The sequence below is a fragment of the Agelaius tricolor genome, unplaced genomic scaffold, assembly GCF_023055355.1.
Source record: "Agelaius tricolor isolate 1412-34295 unplaced genomic scaffold, bAgeTri1.0.p SCAF_4, whole genome shotgun sequence".
NCBI classification, from domain to species: domain Eukaryota; kingdom Metazoa; phylum Chordata; class Aves; order Passeriformes; family Icteridae; genus Agelaius; species Agelaius tricolor.
In genome coordinates, this window is record NW_027269264.1 from 13,999,271 (window position 1) to 14,020,019 (window position 20,749).

Sequence of the window (20,749 nt, forward strand, 5' to 3'; positions counted from 1 at the left end):
TGAAACGGAAGAGAGCGACACCTGTGACACAGCCAGACAGGGACTGAAGGTGCTGGGCTGTGTTGAAAAGAAGCTCTTGCCCCATACACGAGAGTTGGGGGCCCCAAAGGACTTGAATCAAGGTCATCGAGGCCTTAGTCAGTGCACCTAGACTCCAGTTCTCCTATGGACCTCAAGAGGGATTCTGAGTCAAAGTCCTGGACTTGATACCACTGTCCATCTCCTCCTCCACTGCTGGTTTTGGAATGAATCGAAGCACAGGGGGGCACAGCATGGCCATTTAGATTGTGATGGTAAGAGCAGAACTCAGCAACTTCACTAGACACCTTGAGAAGAGGCACATGGTCTTGATATATAGGAAGGAAATGCCTGGGGAGAAAGCATGAAAGTATGAGTAGATTGCAGAAGGTGACACCTAACTGAGGGGGTCCATCACAGATGAGGACATCTGGTGAATGTGTAGATGAGTCACTGAGACCATCAGTCACGAAGCTGATTTTAAAGACTTAAAGGAGAGCTTTCAGTAGCTCTGTCAGGATCACATAGGTATGCAAAAGCAAAAGGGATTTATAAAAGACTGTATAAGAAATTTCCTCGTTCCCTAAGAATTTCACAAACTTGGAGAAGGGCAGAGGCAATTGTCTTGACTAAAGATAACAAATAAATACAACCCCCAAACTGAAAAATTCACATTTCAGTAATTTTGAAAATGTTGGAAATATGTCTAGGATGTTTCAAATCCTTTTTTTTTTTCTTAACTCCCCTCCCCCCGGAAAAAAAGGCCACATCAAATTCATGTCCATCTTCTGAGTGACTTTTAGTTTGATTAGTTGGCGTGTTTCCTGATGGCCAAACACTTCCCGTAAGACTTCCCAGCACCGTGTTGTTGAGAATCATTAGTCCTCGACACCTGCACTACCCTATGCCCATCCATCACAGACTTGACGCACCAGCACCTGCCCCAGCAGCCGCCACGCGATGATCTTGCTCGCTTTCCTCCTGAGGACTCCCGGTACCCGGGCCGGAGTGATGGCCCCGAGAAACCCCCCCCGTTCCCGGACGAAGGCCCTAGCACTGCCTTCTTTCGCACATCGCACTCGCGGGGCGAGTTTCCGAGAGGGAGGAGCAGCGCGGGTTCCCCACAGACACCCCACCGGGAAGCCGTTCCGCGCAAGCCCGGCGGGCGGGGGAAGGAACGGGCGGGGGGGACCGGCGGCGGCGGCAGCCGGGAGGCGGCGACGGCGGGGCGGGCAGCGGGCCCGGGGCGTGGCGCGGGTCCGGCGGCGCCGGGAGGCGGCTCAGTCCCCGCTGCCAGCCGAGGGCGGCCGGCCCCGCGGAGCAGCCGCCCAGCCCGGCCCGCCCCGCGCCGGAGCCGCCGCCGGCCGGCGAGGGCGGCAGCATGAGCGGCGGGCGTAGCGGGCGATCCGCCGTGAAGATGGAGGCGCCGTTCTACCCCGAGGAAGGACTGGAGCTGTTGCCCGACTTCGTGCCGCTGCCGGGTTTCGGTACCACCGGCGGACCTGGAGCCGATGCGGCGGCGGGGCAGAAGCTGCTGCTGGGCGCCGGGAAGAAGCGGGACCTGCCGGCTGCCGCCCCCGCGCCGCTCCCGGGGCCCTTCGCCCTTCGCCCGCCTGCCGGCGCCCGCGGCAGCGCGGCTTCTCTGCGCTTGCTGCCGCCGCCCGCCGCCGCCGCCGCCCCGCCGCCCACCGCGGGCTCCGCGGAGACGGGGAGCAGCGGCGGGGCGGCGGCGGCGGCCCGCGGCGGCCCGGAGGCCGCGCTGGGGTCGGCTGCGGAGCTGCCGCTGCTGAAGCTGCCACCGGCCGCCGACCTGGAGCAGCTGCTGATCCAAGGGGGCGCGGGGCTGGGCGCAGGCAGCCCGGGGCCGACGGCGCCCGGGGCGGGGAGCGGCGGGGCGGCGGCGGCGGGGCCGTTCCTCTACCGGCAGCCGGTGACGCAGGAACAGGAGGGTTTCGCCGACGGCTTCGTCAAGGCCCTGGCTGACCTGCACAAGCAGAACCAGCTCCTGACGGCGCCGCCGCCGCTCTCCGCGCCGGGACCCTGCTGCACCGCCCGCCCGGGGCCACCGGGAGCCCCCGCCGCTGCCGCCGCCGCCGCCGACCCTCCGGCCGTCTACACCAACTTGAGCGGCTTCAACCCCGCGGGGCCGCTGAGCCCCTCGGGCAGTGCCTACCCCTCCGCCCCGCCACCGCCGCCGGGCCTGGCCTTCGGGGCCGCGGGTCTGGGGAGCGGCCGGCTGCCGCCGGCGCGGTCCCTGGAGGAGCCGCAGACGGTGCCCGAGGTGCCGCCGTCGGCGGGCGGGGAGGGTGGCAACAGCGCGCCGACGCCGCCGTCGCTGTCGCCGCTGGACGCGGAGAGCCAGGAGCGGCTGAAGGCAGAGCGCAAGCGGCTGCGAAACCGCATCGCCGCCTCCAAGTGCCGCCGGCGGAAGCTGGAGCGCATCGCCCGGCTGGAGGAGAAGGTGAAGGCGCTCAAGGGGCAGAACGCCGAGCTGGCCGCCACCGCCAACCTCCTCCGCGCCCAGGTCACCCAGCTGCAGGGTCGCGTCCGCAGCCACCTCTCCTCTGGCTGCCACATCAACGCCGCCGGGCATCCTCCTCCTCCTCACGCCGCCGCCCAGCCGCGGGAGACTCCCCCCGAGGCGGCCGCCGCCGCGCCGGAGACAAGCGCCTGCTGAGGAGGGACACCCCGCCGGCCCCGGCCCCAAGCCCGCCCGGGGGCACCGCGGGGCCAAGGTGCGCGCCTGCTGCCGCCCTTCTGCTATTATTATTTTTTTTATTATTAATAATTATTATTATTATTATTATTTATTTGCGCCTGGAAAAGGCGTTTTTTTTGCGGGAGCCGGGTGTTGCTAAGCGTTTCCCGAGTTCTGTCCGTGTCGCATTCAGCAGCGAGGGTCTCCGTGGGTGGTTCTGGGGCAGGTGGTTGTCAATTTTTCAGTGAAGTACTTGAGGTCTGTAGAGATTTCCGAAAATAAGAAAATTACTGTTTACAGAAAGATTCAACTTTATTTTCATGGGGGATATAAAACGTGTGTTTCCTAATACACCTTACTGAACTGTATAGCAATGGATAAGCTTTTCAAACTTTAAAAAAAATAGCCAGAATCGTACCTTTTGAAAATATGTGCGTGTATATATATATATTTAAAACATAATATGGCTATGTATATTTTCTTGGTATTGATAAAGAACCTTTTTTAAAATACCGTCTTTCTCTAGAGCTTTAATTTGCCATTGAGAGTTAAGACAGCTGTGTGGGTGCTCTTGCACTTACATGGCTTTGATTTTCAAATCGAACCCTGGAGGGAACTGATTTTTGTTGCAAATCTTAAAGCAGATTGAAATGTATTGCTGACTCAGTCATAGGAAAATAGTTTTCTAAACCTGTATGCTCCATATTTCTTGTGCCAGTGCAAACTTGGGGCATTGATAGTTATTTATTGAAACTTGAACACTTTTTGGACGTTGCCTAGACCTTATTTTTCTAGATAACACGTTAGTAGAGAAAATGGTTACTTTGGCAAAAAGAGCTTTACTTATTTTTTCCTTCACTGTGTACATTCCAGTAGTGCGTGCTCTTTCCATAGTGTAGTAACAATTCAGTGCTATACAGAAAAGGGCTCAGATTTGGGGTGGGTTAGCTGTAAAGGTGATAATTCCATTGTATTCTGTTTGAATAAATCACAGAAATATTATGGAGAACTAGATTTATTTTTCAGTAGAAATCTGTGTATCTTGCTTCTTGGTCTACTTTGCTCTAAAGAAACTTTCTGCAATACTCTAGAGACAGAGTCAATGCTAGAATGTGAAGTGTTTTTCTGGTTGGGAAGATTCGGTGTGATTTATTTCTTTGTCGAGAATTTACTAGTAGAAGAGTATAGCAAAGGAACTATTTCTTCTGATTAGACATAATCCTCAATAAGTTTTTGAAAGCTTTAGGTCCCTTGCTCGGTGCCACTGCCTTCCATGCTTCTGCTGCACCTGTGTTTTTTGAGCATAGCCGCTAGCGCAGCGCTGCCGAGCCCTGTGGCAATGGTGTGGTGGGAAGGGTCTGTTGGAGTGTGCCGGTCACCTCGCCAGAAGCCCCTCTGTGCGGAGGCTGCGGGCCGGCCCTGCCACTGGGGGAAGGCAGGGCTTCTCCTGAGCAGATCCAGCTGCAGTGTGGGGCCCTCTTCCCTCGTTGAAACTGTGCTAAACACTCTGCTTAAACTCAGAGGCAAATCTTTCATGGGGATATGTGTCTGTGCCAGCTGGTGAAAAGGGGTAATCATATGAGGAGCCAAGGGGGCATAGACATCTCTATGTGTACAGACCTGTTAAAGCCACTCAGGAGCTGGTAAACATCTCTTACCTCTTCTGAAGGCTACAGCTGAAATCCAGTAAAAATGGGATAGACTCACAGTTTTTCATGCTTTTATTGGGGATATGTGAGTGCTATCTGTTCAGAAAGTTGAGCTGCAGCAATCAAGTGTATGAGCTTTTCCTTTTAGTACAGTCGTTCCTGGCACATGCATGAAGTTATATGAGAATGCGTAGTTACGCTGTTACTGTAGCTGAGATGGCTCCGAGGATATTTCTTTTCTTAATGCATATGCAAATTAGGTAGAAGCCATATTAATCATTGTATAACTGTTCGATCATGTTACCAGAGCCTTTTTTGGTGGTTGAAATGATTGCCTGTAACAGTACATTCTGCTGTTAGAATTACTAATGAGCAGATAAAAAAATATTTTGATCTTAACACAGGTTCAAAGACTTCTTAGGGGCATTCTGAACCATACTGCATACAATCTGTAGCACTGCCTGTTACATAATAACTGGGTGAAAAATGTTTTTTTTTTCTTTGGTAGTCATCCATCTGCAAAGATGCTGCAAGTCTGGAGAAACTGATAAAAAACTTCTTTTCCCCCTCACTTAAGACATTTCCCTAGTGAGAAAGGTAAAGCTGCCTCGTAGATGTGAGATACTTTACTGCATATGTAATGAGGTGGGGATTTTTTAGGGAATCCTGGAAAAAATCATAGGAGTTTTTGGGTGAGCACCTCTATTTTGGTCCTTGTCTTTCTAAATGAGTGTGAGTATAGAGCTAGGTACAGATCTTGTGGTAGAACACAGGAAAACAATAAATGCAGCTGTGCAATACTTCTTTACTTACTTTGTAATTTCTGCTCATAATAAATTAGCAATATCCAGGCAACATGGGGGATCCATAAGGCATGGGAAATCACTGCAGTTCCCCTTCCCAGACACTGGCAAGGCTCTAGTGGGCTATAGTCTAGCAGGGTTATAATGAGCTCCCCCTTTCCAGTATGGTAATGTTAAAGCTGAAAATCACCCCACATTACCTCACTTGAGTTTGAACTTTCTGCAAGAGCAGTCTCACACCCAGCATCTCAAAGACCTCATGTGGTAACTTCTGTGATAGCCTGCTTTCTGTTCTAGCTGACATCTGTTCAGTGGTAGAAGTGGTGACAGGCCATCTCTCATACCCTGATGACTGATGAGAGATTACTAGTGAGGCTGGCAGCTCCAGCTCTCTGCCAGAGGCTACTGTTCTGGTAGTGGAGTTGTCCAAAAGAAATGTGCTTTCTGTAAAGTGATCAGTTACCTTCATAAATGCCTTTTTTATCTGGCATTTAGGCTGAGAAACAGGATCTAACAGTGACATGACCAAAATTTGAGAATTGTGTTGGGGTGGCTGGATTTTTTTTCCTGCTTGGACTGGTTCTGCTAGAGGTTGCTGCATTTTTTGCAGATATTTGAGTGGAAACCCAAAGCACCTAACACTTTAAACAGATATAAAAAGACTCAGGAGTACTTACCTGCTGCAGCTGTCAGACTTGATTGTTCCTGTCTTCTAAAACGTCTCAATACTCTGGCTTTTAGCCCTGCAGTGTTCCTAAACTTCTAAATATGGCTTCTCTATTTTGTCTGCCTTTTTTTCTTCAGTTTGTTGTTAAACATATGTGTCTTTTAGGTTTTTTGATTTTCTGCCAAAAACTTTGGTCACTGTGAGACCTTAAAAGATAGATACTGGGTAAAAAAATTTCAGACTGTTTATATGATTTGCATTCATGTAGCTCCTTTTCAGTAACTCCAAGTAAGTTGGCTGTGTGTTACTGTAAGGGAAAAAAAAAAAAGAAAGAAAACTACCAAAACCCCTCAAAAACAAAACCCAAAAAAAGCAAACAAAAAAAATTAAATCCCAAAATAAAAGTTATGTTCACTGTTAGCTCAGTGCTTTTTAGCATTTTTCTTCGTTCTTCAAAACTACCAAAACTACCATGCTTTATTATACTTGTGCACGCTATTTTCTAGTCCTTGCAAAGACTCATGCTGCCTGACTTGATTTGCAGGCTACCCTCATGTCCTTCCAATCTGGTTTTCAGTCCAGATGTGAACCCATGACAAACATCCCTCTTTGTTTCTTCGCCCCACGTGTAATCTGCTCTGGAGACTAAATAGTCTCTTCCTTTGTCTGTTTTGGTTGCTGGATATTGTTTTTTGCCCAGCAATTTTTGAATGTGCTTGAACCAGTATCTTTGTTTAGATGTGAAGTGCCTTCTTATTTAGGTGCTACAGCAAAAGGGTTTGATTCATATATGGATTTGATTTATTTGACTTGTTATCAGATCTTTTCTGTCTTGGGAAGTAGGAGGGGGAATGTTTTCAGTAAGAGAAGACTTGTTCACTCCTTCCTTGGGCAGAGAGTGGAGCCCCCATCAGATCTGGCCCTGCTTGGTGTGAGTGCAAGAAAGCCACTCTGATAACACTGACTCAAATGATGCCATTGCTATGAAAGTTAATTGGTTTGGTCTCCAATGTAGTGAAGTCTGTTGGAATCACAAGGTCTCCAGACAGGTCCAAGTAGCTGGTGAGTTGTTCTTAAAACTTAATGTGATTCCAGGTTGAGCCCATTTGGTGTGCTTAGAGAGCCTTTCCAAAAGCAAATACTTTGCATACTTTGAGAATCATAGGTGTTTGGACATAAGTCCTTATGATGGTGAGGAGCGATTTTGGTGGTGATGGTCATGTTTTCTGTTATAAGACTTTGATGGTCTTCCAAAAGGTAAATATCTCAACATATCTGGACTCTTGACTGTATGTCAGTAGTCACTACTGACTATCATGCTCTATTTGAGATCAAGGGTGGCTCTATGATAGTTCTCTGTCATCTTGGTTTGTATATGTATCTTTACAGAAGAAAGAGTCATGAGGCATCCTTCATTCCTTTAAATATCTGACTGACTCTCTGTCTCACCTTTGACAAAGGAGTGACCTCCCCAGGTAAAGCCCTGAGGCATTCTGCAGCTGTTAAAGTGGAAATTGATTTGGCAACTAATTTTTAATCAGTTATATAAGTAATTGATGGTTCCCAAAATACTGAATAGTACTGTTTGATAATGTCTGAAGTACAGGTGCATGCCAGGTCTGAATTACTAGTTGTGCTGAAAATAACATCTTGGCTGCCATAACTAGAGTCTTAACTGTTTGAATCTAGCAGCTTCTTAGAGAAAATTTTTCTATATCTGAGATTAATATGCAAGAGGAAAAAACCCATCTGCTTGTAACATAGGTCATTCTTTGATGCATTTTATGTGTCCTGCTTCTGGAGTGCAAGTTAAAAAAGGAAAAGCAATGAGTAACATTTTCATTTATTCATATGTGCAGCTGTAACTGCTACTGGATAATTTTGCTCTTTTCTTACTTGATTCTCCAAGTTTCTATGTTTAGCAAGTAGACAAATTGGAGTATGACATATCTGTGTACATATTTGATTTTTACAAAATCACTTCCATTTTTCCAGTTTTTTGTTTGAAGTTTTACTGTAAGAATGAGTGTTGAAGAGTTCTTATCCTGTTTTGATGCTTGTTGGTCACTTCTTTTGATCAGTAGTGACTGCTGTAGTGACTCTGTAGTCACTGCTCATCTTCCAGCAGAGGTGGACAGTAAAGTCTGTCAGGGATTCACCTCTTTCAGTATTTGGCAAGACCTGTATCAGCAGAAAAAATCTTGGACAGAAAGCTTTCACAGTGCATAGTAATCCTGCAAATGTTAATTCATCCTTCTCACACCACAATCACTTGCATCAGGGTTTAGTGTATCTGATGAAGAATGATAAATGTTCTTGTTACAAAGGGCAGAATCTGAAGTTTGTAAGAGCCTTGTTAATCTTGCCGCACATGGTGCAACTTTACTATGAAGATGTTGAATTAAATCTGAATATGTGGAGACTCAGGCCTTTATGGTAAATTATGGGGGACAAGAGGTTTTAGTAATTCATGATTACTCCTCTCCAGTGTTTCAGAGATCTGTCTCTTTTTATCCTATGAAGTGTCTTGCAGCTGTTTGTGCTGTGAAACTTCTCTCTTTGTAACGACTCAGTAGCTTGGAGGCGGGACAGAAGCAACTTCTCCATGAACTGGTCATGTGTGACAAGCTAAATGTAGGTTTCTGAGAAACGCTGCAACAGTGAGTGCACAGTGGAGAACTGCTGCTGTTTGTGTGTTGCTAAGAGTCTAGAAATGTATTCACATAAATCATAACGAGACTAGCTTCCCAAGGTACCATCCTGTTGCCTTGCTTCGGGCATTGATCCTTGCTGTTTGCCTTAGTCTGGGAGCACTTTTTCCTAAGCTATTGCATACCTGAAGGCTTACTTTCTGCATCACCATAGTCACAAACTGGATCTCTGCTTGGATGTTGAAACAGTTGGCTTCAAATGGGTCAGTAAGAATGCCTTGCTCTAGTTGTCTTTGAAGGGTCCCACTGGGGAAGCAGTGGTGGGGAGGAAGGAAACCAATGTAGGATCTGTATCTTCACACCAGTGCTGTGTATTGGAATGCAACTTTCGATTGAGTAGTCTTGACAAGAGTATGTTACTGATGTAAAAACTCTGAATCTTGATCTTGTGTCTGCAGGGGACATGAGTTCTTGTGCTGGAGTCCTGCTTGTGCGGTATCCTCTCAAGTCAGTGAGGACTAACTGAAGAAACAGCAAATACAGCCTTTATGAACTAATTCTTCTGAAGCACAGATACCTGGAAAAGCATGTCAAGGTGTTGTATGTAGACACCAGCATGCATAGAGAAGGGGATGGCCAAAGGAAGGAACTGGGATTTCCTTAGCTGCAACAGTACACAGTGGGGTTTTTCATATGCTTTTGTTGTGTTCAGATTCTTCCAGAAGAAGACTAAGCTGCATTTCTCTGTGGGATCACAAGGTGATTTTTTAGATTTCCAGTCAAATTTGTAGGACTGTCAAGCTTTGCAATGCTAAATTAACACAAAAAGAGAACTTACTTTAACTTACTTTGAAGTCACATTTAGCCTTAATGTTATCTGAAATGCTGCAGTTCATGTGTAGTCGTTTACTACAAGGTTAAATGGTGATTATCATAAATAATGTTTTAAAGTAGTCACCCTAAATAATGGCTTACGTGATGTTTGTTTTTTTTTGTCTCTGTCCATAGCATAGCTAGCTGTAAATTGAGCTTTGCTTTCAATTTCTAGTACTAGTAACAAACAGGGTCTGCAATAGTTTGAGGAGTAAATGTTCTGGTTAAATGTTCTGTCTAAAGAATGACCATTTCTGTAGGAATGCTTTGAAGTCATGGTTGAGTTTGAAGCCTTGCTGACATGGAGATAATAGATATGACCAGTTCACTGTGCACTAATACACTGCTAGATTCTGATATTTAGCACACTGCTGATAAAATTTACTACTACTGTTACTTACTGGTTAAGAACCAAGTGTGGGTGGAATTGTAAGTCACCTAAACAGGGTCCATGCAGCCTTGGAGAGCTGTCTTGCTGGAGATCAGTAACAGACTCCCATCCCATACAAAGGGGAAGAGAAAAATCATTGGTCGCAGTCTCTGTTTTGGTTTTGCAAGTTCAATTACTTTTTTAGATTGAGTCCTGTTTTACTATCTCAAAATTTATTTGAATAAATTTGAAAACCTTTCTAATAACTACCTTGAAGCATGTCTTGCAACTGTTCAATTTCAATCAGTGGTTGTCCAATTGCGGTATTACTTCTGTCATAGATGAAGAAAGGTGAAGCTGTTAAGAGTCAGGCTTCTGACTGCATCCCCGTTCTTAAACAATGGTCTGAAGAGGTGTAAAATCATGATCAATAGCTTGAATTCTTAGGAGTGTTTGATACCATTTTCTTGTCCTCTTCAGAGAGCTTCCCACTGCCCCAAGGGATGTGTCCCTCCTGCCTCATGTGGAAAATTGACCTTTAAGAACTAACTGTTTTAAAATAACTAACTAACTAACTGACTAACTAAAGTCTTCTGGTACATGCTGAGTAATTTGAAAGATAACATACTGAACTTGACAATCTTTCCCACACCTCTGTTTCATAAATCTTCAGATTTTCTTGTAAAGCAGGACACAAGCAATGGAGTAGTGTCAAATAAAGTTAGTGTGCTGTTCCAGAGAATGTATTTTGGATAGTCTCCTTCTTTTTCCCTAGTAACAGCTATGGAAGAGAGCAGTAGAAGATACTGATATATAACTTGCTGTTCTTCCCAAGTAGAGACAGAGTTTGAATTCTTGGATTTTTCCCACTTTTACCATTCTGTCTTTTAACTTCCTTCATGGGAGGGTGGCAGAAATAGTGAGGAAGTACTATTAGGGAGTTTAATGTTCTTGTTATATCTAATGTCACCTAAGTTATGGCCGTAAGTAGCTAGGACACCTATTTATGGTCTGCAAGATGACACCTTCAGAATAGGGATTCCTAAAATGCTGCCAAAGTGTTTTTATCAATCCAAACCATTTTGTGCCAGTTACTAAAATGGTATTATAAATCATTGTGATTTTTGACAGTCTTTGTGTGCATCCTATAAGTGAAATCACCACACAAACTGGTATGTCCACATGGTATGATACCAGTTTCCCAGCAGGCCAGTAGTGTCTAATGAAGTTTACTTCTTTATTCCTTTCCCCACTTGTAGTAGTTAGAGATGACGGTCGAAGTTATCAGCACCAGGAAGGGGGAAAAAAAAATGGAATCCAAGGGAAAAATAACACTTATCTCTGAAACAGTATTTAATGATAGTATGTGTTGTATGTTTAAGTAGCAGATAATTAGGACTGCTCTTCAGAATGCTTTTAAACTTACTTTGTTTTGTTATTACTGCACAAGTGTCTTCTAAATGTCTCTTCTTTAGAAACTGTGCCCCTGCCTGTTTGGCCTAATGACTAGTGATTTCACACTTACCCTTATTTATTTAAAGCCATGGCAACCACCATACTGAAATGTCATCAAATAAAGCCCAGGTCTGCATGCTGACTGGTGATGCAAAGGTCTGCTCTCTAATAAAATGCAGCCCATGAAGGACGAGCTCCAAAAGGCAGCTACGCCCTGTCTTCAAGCATTTGGTCTAATTTCAAGGCTTTGCAATGTGGTGTTGCTCAATGTGCAGCAAAACAAGTTCTTGCGAGCCCCTTGAGCATTCCTCCACGTGTAACAGATTAAATATTCAGGATTTGTTAACTCTCCCACATGCCCCCCCAAGAAAAAAAAACAAACCAAACCAAAACCAACAGAATCAAACCCAAACCCTGAAACAAAAGGTCCAACGCAAGTATATATTGGAGAATTGTTTTGCTTTGTTGCAAAGTGCTGTTAATTACAGAGACGCTTAGTGAAGTTCTGACATGTGAGCCATCAATCTAAACACTCCCAACAGTGATTTTGCTTTGGTTGTGCTTTGCTACTTTGTACAGGACAAAGGGAAGGGAGCAAGTGTTGCAATATAGTATTGTGCAATTCCTGACTTTTAAATAGAAAATGATAGGCAAGTCTGCATAGTCTTGCACACCAAAATTTAGCCACTGATTTTTGCCACTCCCACTCTTCCTAATCAGGAATACTGGCTTCTTAAGGTTAAAAAGAGAGAAGGGGGAGAAGGGTAGAGAGATTAAAGAGGTGGCAGTACCAGGAGTATCTTGCTGTGAAGGGCCTTGAGCCTGCATGGCCTTAAAATTCAATCTGTAAGGTTACCTCTAGTTTATGATATCTGAAGGTAATTCTTAGACTCCCAGTGCAGCATCTTACCAGGAAAGGCAGCTGGGTCTGTATTGCTGAATAAGTCTTTTGGTGAAGTAGCTCTTCAGCTTTCTGTGTTTTTCCATCTGTGAAGTTGTAGCGCAATCTTCCAGGGCAGTTTCTCTTTCCTGTAGTGTCTCATCTAAAGTTGGCTTGTTTTTCATGCAGTTTCTGCCTACACTGAAAACTCTTTCTGAGGTTTGGGGAACCACACATGTGCCCTCACTGTGTGGTGTTTGTGATGGCTGATCTTGTATGACTTAAAAGAGATCCCCTTAGAAAGGAGTAGCTCCAGTTAGGTGCAGGCTGAGAAAGATTAAATTAATCATTCTTCACGCAGTATCTCTTTCTGTCAGTTCAACAGAGGAACTAACTCCCGTCAGATAAAGGAGAGGTCTTGGGCAATAGGACCCAGCTTTGAAAACCCTTGGTGGTTTCTGGTTCTTGCTGAGCTTCTGTGATGCAGAAAACACTTAATGATCTGCATTACTATAATCACAATACCTTGCAATGTCATGGGCTGGGCTGCTGGTAGTATTACTGGGATTCATGCAACATGCTGATTAACAGAATAAGGGATTTCCTGTAAAGGGCAAGAATCCCCCCCTGCTGTGTCACCACCAGCATTTCCAAGCTCTCTTTCTGTTCAAAAGAGGTGTGAGCAAACTGCTCCTTCCTACAGTTCTTCAGTCCAAGCTGGTTCTTCATAGGCCTTCAGGCATGGCACTGAAACTTTCTCCTTCAGGGTAGCTCTTCAAAATCAAAGGTGGAAGCAGAGCAGTTCAAACTGAGCTTTGCTCTTCCAGGAGCTTACATGCGACTAGTTGGTGGGTGGGTGTCTGTCTACATCCTTTCTTGTGTTTTTTTAGAAGTTGGGTTTATGTGTACCGTCTTATTCTGCCTTACTAAATTAGCTGGCACAGAGGAAGCCTCTGAGAAACCCTTTAAAAATCCCTGCTTTTGGTAGAATTTTATAAAATTGCAGCATGTGAATAGATTCAAAAACCCCAATGAAACAAAACAAAACAAAAACAGAAATGAAAAACAAAAAAACCCACACAAAAGCAACCTAAAACAGACAATAAAACAAATAACTCTGGATATAATGGTCCTGATTGATTTTGTGAAGTCTTCAAACAGGTATGCTGACAAGGGCATTGCACACAGATGGAGATAATAGTGAAACAAAATTGAATAGCTACTCATTTGCTGGATTTGGTCAGGAGAGATTTTAAAGGACACTTCTGAGACCTTTTTTCTGATGCGGTGATTTTTTTAAATGTAAACAAGCTACAGGGCTTAACAACTGAGGATTATGTCCATTGTAATTTTTTACATTACTTTTACTAACTGTATTATATTCAAAATACTTATTTCTGAGATAAAGTGGACAATACTAGTGGGCATCTTGCACTTGATTAAATGTAAAACATTTTCTTAATTTAGTGATGTGTTTAGGAGAATACTGTAACTTTCTGAATATACAACAGTGATAACTGTGTTTACAATAATTTTAAAATTCCTACTGTTCAGTGGTAGCCAACTTGTTTGAGAATTGAAAGTAAGGCATACTGCAATTGGCAATCTTGGAAAAATTAACTCAATGCTGCTACCACTAAATACTGTGGGATGGATACCGTGGGTTTAAATGGCAGCAGGATTGTATTCCAAGCCTCTGTCTTAAGTACTTAATGACTAAAAGGCGACTTGCCTTGTGCTCATTTATGTATCCCTGTGTGTAGTACATCAGTTAGAAATCTGTTAATGATTGATTTGTAACATTAGAACCTTTATGGAGATCACAGTGGGGTTTTTGTTTGTTTTTGTTTGTGAGCAGACACTTAGACATTTTGGAATGTATAACATTGATCCTTGTGCTGGAATTGTTTACATGCAAAAATGTATTTATGATTTTTTGCAAACTGCAATGTGCAATTTTGTACATGTGTTTTAAACTACAGAGTTTATAAGGAAGATATTGTATGTACAGTACTTGGACATGAGTATTATTTCTTTGATATAAATATCTAGAGGAAAATTAAAATTGCTTTATATTCATATTTTTGGCTGTGTTTTTTATTATTTCAGCGAGAAATTTAAAAGTCAAGTTAAAGCATAGTGATTTGGGCTTTTTAAAAAGTACTTTTAAATTTTGCTTGATACACTGCTGCCTTTGACTGTGTCATACTGAAATGCAAGGAGAGATTAATTTCTTCTTGTAAAAATGTTGCTCTTTGGGATAACTTCCCTATATATATGTGTGTGTGTGTGTATATATATTCCCTATATATATGAGTGCAGTTGCAACACATAAATTAAGCTTTTATAAAGAGCAAAAGAGGAGAAGAAACAGTCCAGCTCTGATGATATCAGATTTCAGGCCCTTGCTAAGAAAAGCTGACTGGAGTCATCAGCACTGTGGGATGGGTCTCCAGTTACCCATGTCTTGACTTGTGTGGTTCAACAGAACAAGTGACAGTAAAACGTTTTTGCAAATGTAACTGTTCTGAACCACATCTGGAGTAAATCTGTTGAAATGAGGAGTTTCTTTTTCTTTCCTATGATCAATGTTCTTATGCACATTGATACACCTTGACATATTCCTGAAGGAGAGCTACTCGGTAAACATCCGCAAAGGCTGAAAACACTTTTGAAGTCCCAGCTGAAAGCTCCATGCTTCCCGGGCTAGGAAGGCAGCCCTGCCTTCCGGATACATCCTTTGGAGCGAGTGACGCTGGGCAGAGTGAGTGCCAAGCCCCACCAAGAATGCTCCGAGGATGCCAAACCGAAGTGGGAGCTGAGAAGCGCGGCAGTGCCGGTGGCTCCGGCTGTGCCAGCTCGCATGCTGGCACACAGCTGGACCGTGTCTTGTCTCTGGAGTGCGTGGGTTCCAGGTCTGGCACTGAAGGAATAGTAGAGGGAATGTTTTTTCCTGGTTTAAGATACGAATGCTAGGATTTCAGAGGCCTGACAAAGCTGGGGGAGGGGAGGGGAAGGAAGCTGTAAGCACACTGTCATTGGAGCTGTTGTGTGTTGGCACTTAGGTTTATGACCACATAATCAATTTGGTGTAGGATTACTGTGACATCTAAATGTGAACTGTGCCTCATTCAGTGCTCTGGGAGTTGTTTAATGCTTTTTAATCTCCATGTTGTGCACAGCTTCAGGCTGTGTTTCACACAGGCTAGTTAGGCCATTCCTTGCAGATTTCCACTAAAGACAGATTTCTTCATGGAAAGAAAGCACTGTAGCACTGTTGCAATAATCTCCATGCTTTCCAAATTAATTGCAGTGGGGAAGTAGAACAACAAAATGGTGCCTGCCTTTAATGATTTGGTAGATGTTTGAGGGTACTGTTAATTTTTTATGTCAATTTGAACTGAAGAGCATAGGAAAAGTGTTTTGAATATGTGGTATACAAGTCTACTTGATCTCTTTAAGCTTTGAGTTCCTCTAGTTCTGAGTGCCCCAGAATGGTGCCTTCAGAAGTGCTCATGAATGAGATAGTTGAGACTGATTGTGCTTTATTATCCAGAGGGTGTGGAATAAAAGTGGGTGCTTTACACTGGTTGACTAACCTGCAGGATTGTGTTCAGGTTTTCTTTTTCTTCTGAGAATTTCCCTTTCTTCTCCCTCTCTGTCTTGGGGTTCCTTGCAAGAGTGAAACAGATATGGCTCTTGCACAAAACCACAGTTCTAACATAGAAGAGGAACTTGAAATTTATTCCTGGGCCCCACACATCTTCCAGACTAAGGCCCATTGGTGCTCTTGCAGCCTATTGTTTCTTTTCCTTCAGCCAGGGTAACTGAGGTAAGGCATAGGCCGTTCAGGAAGATCTGACAGCTTCATCACTTTCCTGAAGTCAAATAGTAGGTGACACAAAAAAGCTGTGAACTTCTCTCACTTGTCCTGATGTGAGCTGGTTACTTTCTGTTTCATCTATGGCTGCCTGCATTAGTGTAATTTCTAAGTTTTCCCTTTTTCTGGTGTGACATAGTTAAGTGGAAGATATGACATGCAAATTGCATTGGGTTTCCCCCTACCAACTGTAAATTAGGTCATGAAGTGTAAATTACAAGCCTTGGGCAGAGTTTTCTGAGCCATTCTGCCAAATCTGAAATTCATGCTGTCGTCATTCTTGCTGCAACTCTCAAATGTCAGCCCCAGAAAGACCCAGTTGCAGGGCAGGTAGAGAGTTAATGACTGTAACTGATGGATTCATCAGTTCCAGGAGGTGGTTGGATGGATGTCAGCCTGTGGCCAGCAAGTTGGGCAGGGCTGGAGACCTGATTCCTGAGATTCCAAGTTGCAAAGGCCAGTCACAAGGTACTGTGGATACAGGTAATGCCCCATTATATGACTGCCATGTGTAATGCATTGTAATGGTTGAGTTCTGGGGGGTATCTCAAAGCTCATTCTTCAGGTATCCAGTTACCCAGACCAGGAGATGCAGGAGAAGACAAATGGGGTAACCAGAGCATATAATTTCTGACCATCACCTTGTAGCTTTTAGTAATCTGTGGGGGTACATGGAATCAGCCACTCTCTGAGCCATACTTTTGAGTTAAAAGGGCTCCTGCTCTGCTCTGACCTGGCACCACCATGATGCCACAGAATCATGTAACCTCCAGCACAGCAGCAGCTCTGAACACCACACTACCTGAGGAAGATAGGTCTGGGTTCAAATGTTCATTCTTTGCTTATTTTCTTGGTGTTTTTTTGTGTGTATTTGTTTTCTTTAATCAAGAAAAAAGTTTTTTCTTTTGGACCTGATAGAATGGATCCAGTTTTCATAGGGAGCAGAACATCAAACAGCTCAGTCATCCAGGGCCCTGAGCTGCAGGGCCCACCTGAAAGGAATATGAAATGAGTTTTTGGCTGTAACTATTACGTCTGTTTGAGAGGCCTTAAGCAGATCTTACCCCAGGAGGAGGTTTCCAGCTATCCATGGCCTGTGCTCTACAGTGGTATTGCCATGCCCCTGTGTTACTCTATTCCTAATTGAACAGCTGGACCTCTTGGCAGGTTGGCCCTGTCCAGATGCCTGGTGCCCTCCAAAGCCGCTCTATCACTTCCCCCCACAGATGGGCAGGGGAGAGAAAACATAAGGAAAGGCTCAGGAACTGAGGTAACAACAGAAGGAGATCACTCACTGCTTACCATCACCGGCAAAACAGACTTCACTTGGGTTGACTTTACTAGCAATCAAAATCAGAGCAAGATAATGTGTAAAACAAATCCTAAAAACACCTTCTCCCTACCCCTCCTACGTTCCCAAGCTAAACTTTATTCCCAACTCTCTATCTCCTCCCACAAGTGGTGCAGGGAGATGAGGAGTGGGGGTTAATGGTGAGTTCGTCACACATTTCTGATGCTGCTTTCTCCTCAGGGAGAGAAGTCCTTCCCCTGCTCCACTGTGGGTCCCCCACAGGGTCACAAGTCCTGCTAGAAACCTGCTCCAGCATGGGCTCTTCTCTCCATAGGCCTGCAGCTCCCTGCCAGGACCCTACTCCAGCAGGGGCCTCCCAAGGGGTCACAGTCTCCTCTCAGGCATCCACTTATTCCAGTGTGGGGAATCTCAGTCCTGGCACCTGGAGCACCTCTTCCCTCACCTTCTCTCAATGTCTGCACAGTTGCTCCTCTCACATATTCTCACTCCTCTCTTCTCTGGCCATAGTTAATGCTTCACAAGAACTTTTTTCCTGTTTCAAGATATTATCACAGAGTCATTACTACCATCTCTGACTTGGCCTTGGCCAGCAGAGGGTCCATCCTGGAACCATCTGGCATTGGCTCTCTGTGGGAGAGGCTTCTGGTAGCTCCTCACAGAAGCCATCTCTGTAGTGCCCCCATTACCAGAACCTTGCCATGTAAACCAAATACAACTTCCCAATGCTCTGGGATTCTTGATGCTTATAGAGAATTGCAAAAAGAACTTCTTCTTCCTTTTCACCCTGTTTCCAGCCTTTCTCTATGCCTGAGCTCTCCTTTGGTGCCTCCCACTCACTGCACTTCTCTAACCCTAACAGTGCATCTCCATCTGCTCCCTCAGGCTGCAGCTGGCAGCCTTCCCAGCTCCCCTCCCTCTCTCTTTGCCTTCCCTGCCCAGGTGTGTGTAGGCACTTTGCTGTGCAGCAAACTGAATACACCCTCCTGAGGAGAGGACAGAGGGAGTGCATACCATGTTATCCTCCACGGTTTCACCTGTCAGTGTACAAGAGCAGAAAATCTCAGATGGTGAACTAATAAACTGACCAACAACTGCAGCTGTAGAAGGGAGGGAGCCTTTGCCTAAGGTAAGTGTCATGAGCCTGCAGGTTCAGCACAGCCTTGCTTCCCTGGGCTGGGCAGGGCAAGGGTAAAGCCACAGCAAGAATGTGGCCTTAAAACTATGTGGGCTTTGTGGATTTGCCCCTTGGTTCTAAGGAGATCTTGGATCTCCCTGCTTTTTGGGTTCTGTAGGCTTAAATAGGGGAGAAAATGAAGGAAAATCCCAGACAGAAAATTACACAAAATTGAGACTAATGTAAATACTTTGGGGAAAAACACCAGCATGGAGAGACTTGTTGCTATTCTCCAAAACACTCTTTAGAAAATCCAAAACCTGAAGGCAGTTAAGAAAGCACAACAGAGGTGCCAGATTGCCTCTGCTGTTTTGCCACAGGCCAAGGCTCTCCAGCATTTGCCATTCAGATTAAGTAAGAGTTGACTGGGAAGGAACGTATTCCAGTATCTTTCTCTCATCACTGTAACCTTTTGAGGGGCAATGGAGATTTAACTCCACATGCTGGTCAGCTTGGTGGATCTCAAGAAATTAACAGCTCTTCCTTCTCAACTATATTGTCTCTGTTACAATGCAGCTGTGGGTGTTGGACAAAATGCTCTCTTAATGACTATTCTGAAGCCTGTTTCTAGGCCACCTGAGAGCACACACTGTGGGTAAAGACAAACCCAGCCAAAACCAGTTGTACAAATGACTGGACATCTCATTATGCCACGAACATCTTGAACCATCAATATCCCTCTTGGATCACCTCTTGCCTTTCTAAGGCACTGGAGTCTCACTGATGGCAGATTCTGGAGATTTTAAGGGACATTTTTGCCCATGGGTGGCAGTTTGGGAACAGCCATGTGGGCTTTCCTGTGCCTGTGCAGCTGTGGCTCTGACAGCATGACTCACAACAAGCTTTTCCCAGTGCCTTACCAGTTAATTCTTTCCGTTTCTTTAAATGAGACACAGGGCAAATGTGACTCATTGTCATTTCTGGAAATGACAGACTTGCAAAGTGAGGCCCAGGGGAGTGTCTGCCTTGTGCCATGCAGCTGGGATCAATGGGCAATTGCCTCCTGACCTCATCCCTTTCCCTTCTACTTTCAAAATTAGCATTCCTACTTGAGTTTTGACAGCCAATACCAGGAAAGACTTTCTGTTTTTCTCTGTTGACTTTGTGTGAAGTTAATGTTCTTGGTAGAAAGAAAGACAAATTGCTTGAATGGAAGAACTTGTCAAATTTTATGCTGGTGTTTCTTTATTAAAACCACATACTTTGATTCCTCTCTGCACACACCAGCCTTGCCAGGAAGGCAAATCTCTTCTTGGATAGATCCATGGCTGTTAGAACTGGTCACTGTGGTGCTGGCAGCTGGGCTAGTGCATCATGTGTACCATTTTGTACTGTTTCTGACTGCTCCATGGCACTGGATCTGCACCTCCCTGGAGCAGGCACCCACAGCAGAACGTGTCCATCTGGCTTGCTGCTGGTACAGCAGCTGCAGCCTGACCTTTTGGTGCGTGGCTCTTCCCTGGTACTTCCCAAATTAAAACCATGTGGGCCTTCTGCAAAGCTTCTGCTTCACTCTAACAGTCCTCATGATCTACATTAGCACTGGTGTTAGTCCTGCCTAAACTTCTCCAGATGCAGAACAGGCAATCTTTGCTATCAGGACACATAGCGAGCACTTTAGGAATCTTTGCCCCACTGCTGTGTAACACAAAGGGTCTGGCAGCACTTTTGAGCTTTTTAGGCTGTGAGCTTAGGAGAGGTGAACAAAAAAGTAAAGAGAACAGAACACAACAGGGAACTTCATTTTATTCTTGCTCCTTAAGGTCAAAGTCAGGGCTTGCCCAGCTATGTGGTACCCAGCCAAACTGGGCACACCCCTGAGAGAAACCCAGAAGGATGAACCTGCATCTACCTTAACTAGACAATTTTGCACAGACAAGAAGACCTAGGCGGCTTTCCAGGCTGTTTCATGCACAGCCCTCCCCATGGTCACAGCTAATAATTTTATGTGGTGTGCATGTTCTTACGGGAACACAGCCTAACGGAAAAAGACTGCACACATAATTAAATGTAGCCCTCCCAAGTGACTGCTCTGCTTGCAAGGCACCTGCAGCTGGGTGAAAAAAGATGAAACTTCAAGCCTCCACACATCTGGGCTTGCAGCAGACTGTAGTCACTGCAGACTTAGACACAGGAGCTTAGCATTTACAGAGGTTCATGAAAAGCAGGCGTGGTATCTGCCCCCTCACTTCACCTCCTGGTGCTTACTGGTGGGCTGGGCATAGCAGGCACACCCCCCAGCAAGGACACACTTTGGAAAGACTGCAGGTGGGTTTGGCAGCCTGGACATCTCTGCATGTTTGCCAGTGCTGGGGAAGG

At 45.1% G+C, this 20,749-nt stretch overlaps 1 protein-coding gene across 1 annotated transcript; it reads left to right on the forward strand.

The window, feature by feature from the left end:
- Positions 1-1,232: 1,232 nt before the first annotated feature.
- On the forward strand, positions 1,233-14,145 carry LOC139588893 (transcription factor JunD-like). The gene is made up of 2 exons (XM_071424662.1): positions 1,233-2,753; positions 8,945-14,145. The coding sequence occupies exon 1, from the start codon at positions 1,400-1,402 to the stop codon at positions 2,693-2,695; it is 1,296 nt and encodes a 431-aa protein (XP_071280763.1). The 5' UTR covers positions 1,233-1,399; the 3' UTR covers positions 2,696-2,753; positions 8,945-14,145.
- Positions 14,146-20,749: the final 6,604 nt, after the last annotated feature.